Source organism: Glossina fuscipes, unplaced genomic scaffold (assembly GCF_014805625.2).
Source record: "Glossina fuscipes isolate IAEA_lab_2018 unplaced genomic scaffold, Yale_Gfus_2 91, whole genome shotgun sequence".
Classification (NCBI taxonomy): domain Eukaryota; kingdom Metazoa; phylum Arthropoda; class Insecta; order Diptera; family Glossinidae; genus Glossina; species Glossina fuscipes.
The window spans coordinates 245,214-257,489 of NW_023998445.1; the positions used below are offsets into that span (position 1 = coordinate 245,214).

A 12,276-nucleotide genomic window follows, 5' to 3' on the forward strand; every position below is an offset into this window, starting at 1 on the left:
ATACCCAACACCTAGAAGGACTTGAGGTAAACCTATCGTTTATTATGCCAATCGATCCGACAATGATTCTGAATCGATCTAAGCTTGTCTTTTCGCCTGTTTGCCTACAGGTCGCAAATTTGATACGCTGACGTTGTTTTACCGAAAGACCAAAGCTATTGAAAATGATTCGAATCGCTCGATTTTTTCATCCATATCCCATATAACGTCGTATTGAAAGATCGTTATATGAAAAAAAATTGGATTGCATTCAATAAGACTCGCTGAACAATAGTATTTGTACATTTCAAATTGGTATAAAAAATTTGGTTTCGGTGAAGCAATTTTTTGAACCTTTTCTCATATACACGTTTCTTTGAGAACCAGATCTTTATACGATAAAAGGGTCAAATTTTTAATAGTTCATGGTGAGAATTGTACGTAATAGTAAGTTGAGAAAGGAATCAACCTTACCGAATTTGAACCATGTAGATCTATTTTTTGGACACGACTGCATACAGGGATTCTCAGGAAACGTGAGCCATTGGATGTCAAAAAGACCTAATTGTTAATGATTTATGATGAAAATTTGTTCATGATAGTAATTTAAAAAAAAGGTTAAGTGGACCAAATTTGGACCACAAGGGTTTATTTCTTGAACCACACTCCATATAAGGTTTGTCATGAATGTAACGCCATTCAGAAAAAGATTTTATTTTATGATGAAAATTAATACATAGAAGTAATTCAGCAAAAAATTAACGGTAGGGAATTTGGATCAAATAGGTTTACTTTTTAAACTCTAGGTTATCGTAAGAATCTAGCCCTCATCTGAAGAGAAAGATTAATTTGTAATTTGAACTCAGGAAAATAATATTTTTAGGAAATTGTTTAAATTTGCTACATTTGGCTCAGGTTGGACGCATGTGTAGAATACGCCTTTGCATGAAAGTAATGTGCAATTTTTGATGTACCGTTCGCAAAACGAGTGAAGGCGAAATGGTGGCTAGGGTGTCTAATTGTCGACCTTGTCCTGCTAAAATGTTCTTATTTGTTTTTCTTTTCGTTTCCAATTTTTTTTTTATTTTTACTGCAAACACCTACAAAAAAGAAGAAGAACATACTAAAGTAAAGGTAAACTCAAATCTAAATCCATTAAAAGCATTGAAAAACTCTTGTTTGCAATTACATATATTTGTCTATTATTCCGTTCACTGAACATCTGTAAAACAAAAAAAAAAAAATATTTAACTTTTCTTTTTTCGCGTCTTTACAATTTCTTAACATATTTAAGTCTTTTAAAAATAATCGTTTTACGAACCGTGAATTTAACGCTCACGGATTATGCACAACAGCGCTAGACGGAACAATATTTATTAACCTGTATTGGTTATGAAATGATATATGTTGTTTGTTACGCGCACTTTAATTACCTAAATAAAAAAAATTTAAAAACCAAAGAATTTTGTGAAAAAAAAAATTTTTTAAAAAAAGGAGAAAATACGTTTGGCTTGAGCGAAAGCTTTTTCTTTTTTTTGCCCCGCCACCTTTTGGCAATACAGAAAGTAAGCAAAGTATCTTACTAGTAGTGAGCGCATCCAATTAATCGATTGGAACATTTTTGCTACTAAATTAACTAAATAAAGGTAAAATTATCTATCTCTTGCACGTAAAAAAACAGATTTTTTTTTGTTTCTTGGCAGGAGACGATTCAGTTTTATATTTAATATGTGAGCTTTCTAGTTCTACTAGTAGGCCTTCCGAACCACACACGGACCGACGAACTGATATATGGCATAGTTATAACAATTCAAAATCTTAATAATCTCTCATCAAAATTCTTATATACATATATCTTAGAATGTGTATTCATCGGTGTTACAAAGGCGAGAACAAATCTAGCATAATCTGATCTTCCGATGATGGATATGAAAATGCATAACCAATCACTTTACTTATGCAATAAATTTTTGAAGGTTATGCGGTTTAATTATGAGAATAATATTCTATTGCGCCATAAGTAGTATTTAATAACACAAACTTAGCTTAAGTTGTCGACTCTGATGAATTGCTTTTGAATAAATTTTATCTTTATTTTTTTTTTTTTTATAAAATTTAAACTTTTCTAAAAAGCAAATTTATTTGACACTTATGCACATAAATGAATTTATAAAAGCTCATAAAAAGAATTCTTTAAAAAATACTACTAATAATAATAAGAAGAATGACATGCGATAGTATGAGAATTTTTTCTATTGCTTTTTGTTATATAATAAAAGAGAACGTGTGCTAATTTGATCTTACAGTAGTTTAATTTAAAAATTCTCTGTTGATTTTCATTTAAAGTTTATTCATAACTTTTATATATCATACAGTACTTTTGATAAGTTTTTTTTCATATAGTTTGTGCAGTTGTGTCGCACACCAATCAAAAATATTGAGATAAACTAATCTTTTATTATAAAAAAACAATTTAGAATTATTTGTAAACATGTCTGTCCGTACGTCTTTCTGCAAATTTTCTAGATATTGTGATGGAAACTGCTTTACCGGCTTGTGTTCTTCCTATTCGCCGATACCTCGTCACTTAATGTTTCATCTAAAAAAAAATCGTTATGTGAAAATAATTTATAATCTCGGCAAGAATCAGTGAAATAAAAATTCAATGGGAATATCTTTGGCATCTATACCATCTATATTCAGCTTGGCTCACATATAGAAGTAGAAGTGAGATGTAAGCATACTTCTTAGGACTTCTCTCTGGGTAAGGGTTCTTCTGCAAAGTAAGTAAGTAACAAGGTAAAATCGTTGATATGTTATAACGAACACAGGAAAAGAATTGTCCTAGAAAATGTAATGTAGTGTGTAGTGTGCTTAATAGCCAGACATTACCATACCACAATAATTGAAGTTTTTGCCTCAACTGCTTTCTTCAAAAGTTATTGGCGTGAAGCTTTTCTAATGGAAGTAAGGAAAGCCTTACTCCGTTGGTAAAATCGGCGCGAACTAATCTCGATTCCTTTAAAAATCTCTATTCGGCGCTATTGCTGAATTGTTTACAAAAAATAGTTTTCTTTTTATATATGACTACTCGGTAAGTTATTGCTAAGTGTCTAATGACTAAACGGTCTACTGTTGATAAGCATTGTGTCTTTACCGACTGACCACGCACTATAGGTACGACCAAAGAAAACTCTACAGCACTTGAAATTTGAGCCCACAGGCATTGTGTTGTCAGTCCCGACCCTTTACCTACTCAGCCACTCAAGTAGAAGTACACGTCGCTTTCATGCTTTACGAAATAGATTTTTTCTTTTTTTGTTACTTCTACAGAGAAATTTTTTTTGGTGCACAATCAAAACAGAGAGTTTCACTGTTACTATTATTACAATAACGCATTCGTATTATCAACAAACTAAATAAACGCCTCAATGTAGCGCACAAAGATTATCGGTCACTCTATGAGATAACATTTGTATTTGTATATATAAGAAAACATTCTTCAGATAACTTTACTTTTATAAATCTAAAGTCAAGGTTAACTAAAAGACGAATTGGCTCGCATACTATAGGTAACTAATATTGCCGAGAAGCGGGCAAGATTTCATTCGCTGATAAATGTGCATTTCCCTCAACTATTATCATTTTCTTATTGATTCTTGATTTCTTGATTCTGATAAACATCAGAAAAAGGTAGGAATCATCTTACATTGGCTCATATGGTATGTGTAATTAATATTCCCGAGAAGGGCGCATGATGTCATTACCTTATAAATGTTCATTTCCCTCAACTATTATCATTTACTTATTGAGAGCTCAGACAACTAGCAAGATGCCAGTTTATTGCGGAACAAATTACGATAGCACGAATAAAATATGGTCGGGACCTAAACAAAAAGATTTCTATAATTACGAAATGACATTGGGAGAAGCGATTGTGGAACAGTTGCACCTAATTCCCGATAAAGTTGTGCAAATTATGGATTCTACCGGTGAACAAGTGAAAGCTAAAGATTTACTTATGAATAGTAAGAATATAGTCAGAAATTTCGTCGCAATGGGTTTAATGCGAGGAGATGTGATCGGTTTATATGCCAGCAATACAACGCATTTATCTGCAGTGATATTGGCAGCGTGGTTAACTGGCTTACGTACCCACGCTGCCTACGAAGGTTGCGATAAAGGTGAACATAAAAAAAAAAATCTTTCGCAATCGTGAGCCATTCTTATCCTTTCCCACTTTTTAGATGAATTAAAAATCATTTTCGATCTATCGAAACCAAAAATTATATTTTGCGATTTGGAAAATTCTTACAAAGCTCAGGCAGCCAATCAAGAATTGAATTTAAAAGCAAAGATCTATTTAATGCATTCCAGTATAGATGCTCAATTGCCGTCTGTGACGGGACTTATGGAGATTAAGGAACATTTGCCAGACATGGCGCTGTAAGTAATCTAAAGTTTCAGTAGCGTTTAAGAGGACCTAAGCTAATGCTTTCTAGATTTCCTTGCTTTCCCTTAAACGGTGATGATGCGGCTGTTATATTATGTTCGTCCGGCACGACTGGACCACCAAAGGGTGTGTTATGTTCTCATCAGACTTTGCTAAATTGTCACGGATTGTAAGTTTAGCTGCTTCTGGGAAAATAGAAACAAAAATTCTGCTTTAACTTTTTTTTTTCTTCTCGACTCTAGCCAAACATTTACCGCAAATTCGGTAGGCTTTACTTTTAGTTCTACGTACTGGTGGTCTGGTTTATGTGTCCTTAAGGAGACTCTCTTAAAAGGTGGTCTACGTATAATCACTAATCAACCGTTTAGTCCGGAATACTTTCTGCACTTAATCGAACGTTATAAAATAACTCATGTTATAGCGAATCCCAGTCAATTGGCAGAGTTGTGTTTAAAGCAGAACAACTTAGCTAACATAGGTCAGCGCATGAGCTCCATTGATACCATGATGTGTTGTGGCTCCAAAGTTTTGCCAATAATAAGCACAAAAATGCTGCAACTATTGAAATCGGACAATGAGTATCAACGTTTTTTAGTAACTTACGGGTTTTCTGAAATCAGTGCATTATTGGCCAGTAATTATTTAGGTCAACTTGATACCGAAGGTCTTCTAACTCCTAACTTACAAGTACGTATTGTCGATAGAAGTGAAAATCTTTTGGGACCCAATGAACATGGTGAAATACAATGTCGCTTTCCATATAAATGGTTGGGTTACTTAAATAATCCTACAGCTACGCAAAAGTGCTTAACAGACAACTGGTTCCGTACGGGCGATATTGGGTACTTCGACGGAGACGGCTGCTTACATATTTGCTCACGACTTGGCGATGTTTTCAAATCGAATAATATACAAATTTACCCAGAGAAAGTGGAAAACATTCTCATGCAATTGAGAGGAGTACAGGAATGTTGTGTTTTCGGTCAGCCTGATGTCATTAAAATAAATCTGGTTGCTTGTGCTGTGGTGAAGACAAAGGATTCTGAAGGTGAAAATTTGAATGAGGCAAAAGTTTACCAATTTGTTGAAGAAGAATTACCGCCAGTATATCATCTAAAGGGTGGCATATATTTTTTAGAGCGACTTCCCAGAACTGGTTCGGGAAAACTTTTACGTCGAAAAGTTATCGAAATGTTACAAAAAAAATTGTAAAAAAACACTATAAACTGATTCGAAATAATAAATGAAGTTCTTATGGGTACTCTATGTCAAAAGAAATATTATAAATTTGGCTTGCGGTTTGGAACTATAATGAGGGGCGAGGGGAAATATATGATTATGATATTAATATACAATTCTGGATTGATTGAATCTGTTTTTCAACGGATCCGTCCGCAGCTGTATCTGTCTGTCCATCTCTCTGTCCATTCACTTATTGGTTTATTTATTCATACGTTTCTCAATTTAAGTTAACCTCTGTCTTACGATTCCATTCATTCGCATATATGTGTAAGTCCATTTTTCTATTGGTCCGTTTCGGACAAATTTGCCCTGCTTTCTATTTAACTTTACTTCCAGTGCATGGAAAAGTTGGATCTGAAGATCCAACATCATCCATGACATCATCCATAATTAGAGATGCAGAAGCAGCGTTCCTGTCCTCATAAACCGATTTTTTCACCGGGCCTTATAAAGATATTCGTTAATTTGCTGATTGTGCTCCATCTTGAAATCGAAGGATTCCTTATAGCGTTTAAGACCGACACACACTGTCAGTAACAACGAGGGTTTTGAGTTTGTCTTTTTGAGAAAGGTTCGCAGCGTGAAGGATAGCTCTGGCTTCGGTTGTAATAGTTGAAGCACTTTCGTGAAATGAACATAAAAGCATTTCGTATATTGTTATCTACTCTCAATTATAGATAAATAATTCTTAAATTTAATCCAAAGAATGAGTAGAAGGAAATAATTTGATGAACTTTGGATTTAAAATCATTCATAAAATTTAAAAACCTAAAAGCGAATTTAAACATGCAAAGCAAACATCATATGCCCGCATGGATGCACACAATTCAATTTATTGCATTATACGCACAGATCGTCGATTAATATGCATAGACTTTCTTAGTAAGAGTAATGCACGCTTTATTTCGTTTTGCGTAAACCAAATCTTCCGTTGATTATACGTATCGTCGGATGGAAACCGCGAGTCAACGTCATCCAATTCTTTCATATATTAACTAATTGCAGTGTTACCCAAAGTTTTAATATAGATTTTAATCGAATAATTCAAGCCAGGGTAATGTTTTTTTCTGCAGAGCCTGGATGAACGATGTTCGTTTCCTGCGCTGCCAGGCCTCGCTGATCATTCTAAAGATTATTAATTCTTTTTAAAAGGCTATCATTTATTCCGACTGTGGCCATTGGCTAAATTCAACACTTTCAGCATTATCCTCTAATATTTTTGACTTAGCTGCCTTCCTGCTGACATTCTCATTCCTTCAAGCTTCACATTGTAATCTCTTTAAAGATTCGTCAAGCTACTTCAACTTACTTTCTAATCTTATATGGAATCATTTTTATTTCAAAATGTGCGATTCCTTCCTTAATTTTCTTAACTGCCACCTAGCTAAGTACATAAGAGTCGCGACTGTGAAGTCAGTTTTCGCAGTCGCAAATCTCAATGCAGTTTAAGCACACTTGGATGCAGCTACAGTGAATGCTCAGTCATAACACTAAAGGCATGGACTCAGATTCACTAAATTATGATCGCTCCCAAATGGCCAAACGAGCAGGCGGAAATGTTTAGGTCCATTTAAGAGTTGTAACTGGCCAAGATTTTGTATATGGGGCTTTTGAAGCTTATTTCTGGTTGTTATAAAGGTACGGAAAACATAATTAAATTTTGATACACTATAATATTGGATAGGCGTGGTTAATTTTTCCCATTTTTGTGCACAGACGCTACAGCATCCCCCATAGAATATGCGTTCAATTTGTCATTTCGTTTGAAAAACAAAGGTATTCTGAGTTTACGTGGTGCTGTGGGCGTGTCCTTCGACCGATTTGACCTATTTTCATAACGAACCTGCATGCAAGAACTTCCACTGCTTTTGTCAAATTTGAAGCCGATAACTTCATTTTTGCGGTGAGGAGAAAGTTTGCACCAGACATTACACAGACGGACAGATGCAGAGACGGACAGACGGACAGACGGGCATGCTTAAATCAATTAAGACTGCGATGCTGATCAAGAATATATATACTGTTTGGGGTCTCTGATGCTTTCTTCTGGGCGTTGCAAACGTTTTGGCAAATGAATACACACACGCCTCACCCTTCGGTGATGGGTATAAAAATAGGAGAGGGAGAGAGAGAGAGAGAGAGAGAGAGAAAGAGAGAGTTTTGGAGCTGAAGGTATTCAAACATTTCCGCTGTTGTTAAAAAAACAAAATTTACTTTGAACTTTCATTACATTCGCGCAGAGCTTTAAGAATCACAAATAACTATCAAAAGTTGGCAAATAAATTGATTTGAATCGTTTTGGAAAGCTATTCTATGATATAAGTTAAGGGCCATTCTAATAAAAAGAACAAACTTACGAACCACCCTCACAATTACGATAAACAGACCTAAAGTGTCATATTAAGTTAATGTAAACACTTCTCATATAAAATTAACGTAAACACTTCTCACCGATATCCAATGGCACCCTACCGTAAACATCTCCCACAGATATCTCATTTCACCCTATAATAAAAATAAATGCTGACTGTGGATTATTGGTTAAAACCGAGGTTTCCTGTTTTATAAATCGATAAGAAAAGTCAGTCTCTTTATCAACTATCCATTTAACAACAACTTAAGAAATAAATTGTTAAATTAAATTACAAAAAATAAATTGCGTTTGATTAGTAAACCCAAGGAAATAAAAATAATTTAACTTATATAACAGCAGGTCGACTTCATTGACATAGTTTAACCCTGCATTGTTAACAAGATAAACAAATTATGAAATTTTTATGAAACATCTGTGGCCGAAACTTCCCATATCACCATCTCCTATTGTGTTTTTAAAAAAAAAACTCTAAATGATTAATATGAACTTTAATATGAACTATAATATTAATATTGGATAGACGTGGCCGATTTTTTCGTTTTTCAACAGACACTGTTGAAATATCGACCCTTTCATTGTTGTTGTTTGTTGAATAGTAATTTATTGGTAACGACCTTCAAAAAAAAAATTTGATTTTTTATGGAAATATAGAGGTCCTCAGCTTATGTTCTACTGTGGGTGTGTTTTTGGATAATTTAATTCATTTTCAATACCAATCTGCGTGCAAGTATTTACAAAAATTTTGCAAATTTGATGCCGATATTATCTTTAATGCGATTGATTATAAAGAAGTTTCTCCGATCGATTTTATATAGACGAGCAACTGAACAGATGGATAACCGCGCAGACGAACAATCGAACAGATGGATAGCTAGACCAACGGACTTACGGACAATCGAACAGGCGGAGAGCTGGACAACCGGACAGACTGGCAAGCGGGCAGCTGGACAGCGAGCTACAAACCGGACAACCTGACAGTCGACCATATAGCGGAACGGGCAGGCAGACATGCCTACCTCGATAGGAATTTGATAATGGTGAAGAATATCGTTTATAAGGTCTGTGGACCTCTCGTCTCCGTGTTGGAAATGCTTTAACGTTTAACGAGTATTCCCCCACCCTTCGGTGATGGCATAAAAATGACGAAGAATACTTTATTTTGTATTTTTAAAGAAAACTCTTGGCCGCTTTCCAGTAACCCATAGTTATCATTTTTTTTTTTTTTTTTTTTTTTTGACCCAATTAAAGTTGTTTTTTACCCACGACAACGTGCTCTCATTTAACGTTTCACGCACATTAATCACGGTTTATCAATTATTTGCTCTTTTTTTCTTTTACCGCTGACGCACATATATAAGCGCATATATGTAGATAGTTACGCATTCTTAACTACGCACTCAGTATCTAATGGTAGATAACTGCAAGGTACAAATATTAAAGCAAAAATAATAAAAAAAAAATGAGAACAAACTTAAAACTTAAAGCTAGAAATTTTTCTTCGAGAAAAACTTGTTTGTTCCACTTTGGGAATTGTTTTGTAAAATTCCATAAAATTTTTTAACACACGATTATAACACGAACTTGAGAATGTTTAGAATATCAACTAGGTGATTATAAACCCATTTATTTTGTTACGCACATAAAAAAAATGTTTTTTTTTTTTTTTTTTTTGTTTTCTAAAGTAAATCAAACGTTACACTTAGTGCTTGTAACACCAGAAACGGTAAATTTTTAGAAGAAGTTCATAAAAAAATTGCTCTTATAACTATTTTATGTATCCACTATATGGTATTCGCATAAGTAATACAGAATAAATCTTGGCAGTAGAATAAAAAGGAGAAGAGAAAGCAAAAGTGAAAAATAGAGAGAGGAGGAGAAAGAGAAAACCTTGTCTGTCTGAATACAGATCAAATCATAAAACACAACCGCAGAATCCTACAAAAATTGATCCCCGTTCTAGCCTTTTCTCCCAACGAAGCGAAAAATAGAGAGAGGAGGAGAGAGAGAAAACCGTGTCCGTCTGGGTGCAGATCCAATCATAAAACACAACTGAAGAATGGTATAAAAATTGCCCACTGTTCTAGCCTTTTCTCCCGACCAATGGATGGCCTTTGAAAGGGCATGGATTTTATCGGAAGAAATCTCTCTTTCCCCATTGTTAAGTTATGGTGGAAGTAGAAGCGGGTTGGGAAAATAAGATGGGTGTTGTGCCGATAACTTCCCCTGAATCATTACAAAATCTGTACTAAAAACAAGTAAAAACACTATGGCGAGCTATTGTCCACCATTCCTACATCACCCCACAGTTTGTTTATATAACGAGTTTTTGAAAGAAAACTTTATATAAGAATAGGTCGAAAAAGTTATTCTATCCAAGTGATTTTCAATAGCGTTCGTCTTTTGAATAAAACACGTCGTCGTAGCGAACTTAATAGAAATATTTTGAAAATTGCAGTTGAACACAGCAAAACAAAATGAATCGACGGACAGACGGACATACAAACTTAAGCCCATTCAAACAGTGATTCTGAATGGATCGGTGTTGTAAAAGGTGGATCTATCTCAAGTCTTTCCGGACTATAAATGGACATGGGTGGCCACATTAAATACCCTACACCACTTCCATTAATTGATGGTACACCAAAACTTATACATTACTTTCATGTAAATGGACAATTTTCATGAAAGCCCTTATAACGGACGCCAAAGTGATCTAAATTTACTAACCTTAATGTACTTGCTTCCTTCATAACAAGCAGCAAATAGCCTTTCTCCCCATAGAATTATTTGCCTTCATGAGAGACTCTATATATGGTACGGTAAGAAAAGTAGATCTATGTGATGCAAATTCCTTGCGACTGAACTGATAAGGACAAATTTTCATTATTATATTTTAAAAATTAGATCCTCTTTTTATAAAACTCGGGATCGAAAAAACAGGTCTACGTGATCCCTATTCGGTAAGATTAATTTTTATATCGAATTATTATTACGAATGAATTTTCATCGAGAAGTATTGAAAATTAGACATTTTTCCAATATATCATGATTCAGGCGGTTTAAGGGAAAGGGGTTTACAATTTGTCACATCCAATTCGAGCTTTTCATTTCAATTCAGAATGACGAAACACCATTACTAAGCGACTTTTGTCGCGAAATTCAAAAAATTACAATATTTTCTCTCATAAAAATTTATCAAAATAAGGCCAGAACACGTCAAGTTTACTAAATTTCATCAAACCGTAATATCTTGAAAATTGCGTCTATAGGCTGAGTACTAAAATACATGGGCAGACATAAACATCGGTCTTTGTTAAGAACTTGTGGGTGTTACGAACGTTCGCACAAACGTGTGTTGATGGCGATTAAAGGCGATTTCAATAAAAATATTTGCTTTTTACATACCTGCAGAATGAGGAGTATATTCATTTTGTCAGGACGTTTGCAACGATCAGAATTTGTGGCAAGGGTTTAACGTGGGTTCCTGCCTGTAAGGCTTAACCCCACGGTGGCCCAAACCACTTTTTAAGCGTACTACGCCCCCTGGCGAGTTAGACAATCCCCACAGAGTAGGGGCCTAAACAGCACCAGAGTCCAGATCAGTTTATTGTGTATGGAACAATAAACCCCACTCTGGTGAGTGGCGAGGGCCTAGCTGCACTCATTGTTCCATTTTAGCTAGGAACTCGCCAACCACAACCACCACGAGTACTCCCCGAAGGGCCGCACCCAGTAGTCAGGACTCACCAATTGATCAACTGACTGCTTCCGCCATAAGGCTTCCACTGTGCTTGTTGATCAATTACCACCTTTACCCGCAGGCATTCATGACATGTGTTCAAAAGTAAAAATAGGTAAAAGGGGAGAACTTATTCGTCATACCCCTTTTGCAACGATCAAAAGGAAACATCAGAGATCCCACAAAGTATATATATTTTTCATCAATATCAAATTCTAAATCGATTTGAGCATATCCATCTGTCCGCCGCGCCCACTCGATATTGTATACCACAAAAATTCTCTTCTTCTTTCACCTTTTTGTCTTTTTTAGGATAACGATGATGGGTTTAAAAGATACGGTCACGGCCGAATATAATTTTCTTACTTGGTTTTAGTTAGACCGCAAATATGCAGAATGACGTGGCATGTATCTCCTTAATATCAAAAAAGAGGACAACTGTGTGTAAATGATTATGCAGTGTTTATACATCCACTTAATGCAACATAT

General features: G+C 35.0%; 1 protein-coding gene across 1 annotated transcript; it reads left to right on the forward strand.

The window, feature by feature from the left end:
• The first annotated feature begins 3,780 nt into the window (after positions 1-3,780).
• On the forward strand, positions 3,781-5,706 carry LOC119638611 (4-coumarate--CoA ligase-like 6). Its single transcript, XM_038035477.1, has 4 exons — positions 3,781-4,163; positions 4,227-4,425; positions 4,482-4,601; positions 4,675-5,706. Exons 1-4 carry the CDS (start codon positions 3,812-3,814, stop codon positions 5,642-5,644), a joined length of 1,641 nt encoding a protein of 546 aa, XP_037891405.1. The 5' UTR covers positions 3,781-3,811; the 3' UTR covers positions 5,645-5,706.
• The last annotated feature ends 6,570 nt before the right edge of the window (positions 5,707-12,276 follow it).

Bases quoted from the DNA above. Each gene is read 5' to 3' on its own strand.
- LOC119638611 (XM_038035477.1), top strand. From the start codon at position 3,812: ATGCCAGTTTATTGCGGAACAAATTACGATAGCACGAATAAAATATGG. The intron at 4,426-4,481 runs GTAAGTAATCTA...AATGCTTTCTAG, and splicing joins CATTTGCCAGACATGGCGCT to ATTTCCTTGCTTTCCCTTAA. The intron at 4,602-4,674 runs GTAAGTTTAGCT...TCTCGACTCTAG, and splicing joins TTGCTAAATTGTCACGGATT to CCAAACATTTACCGCAAATT.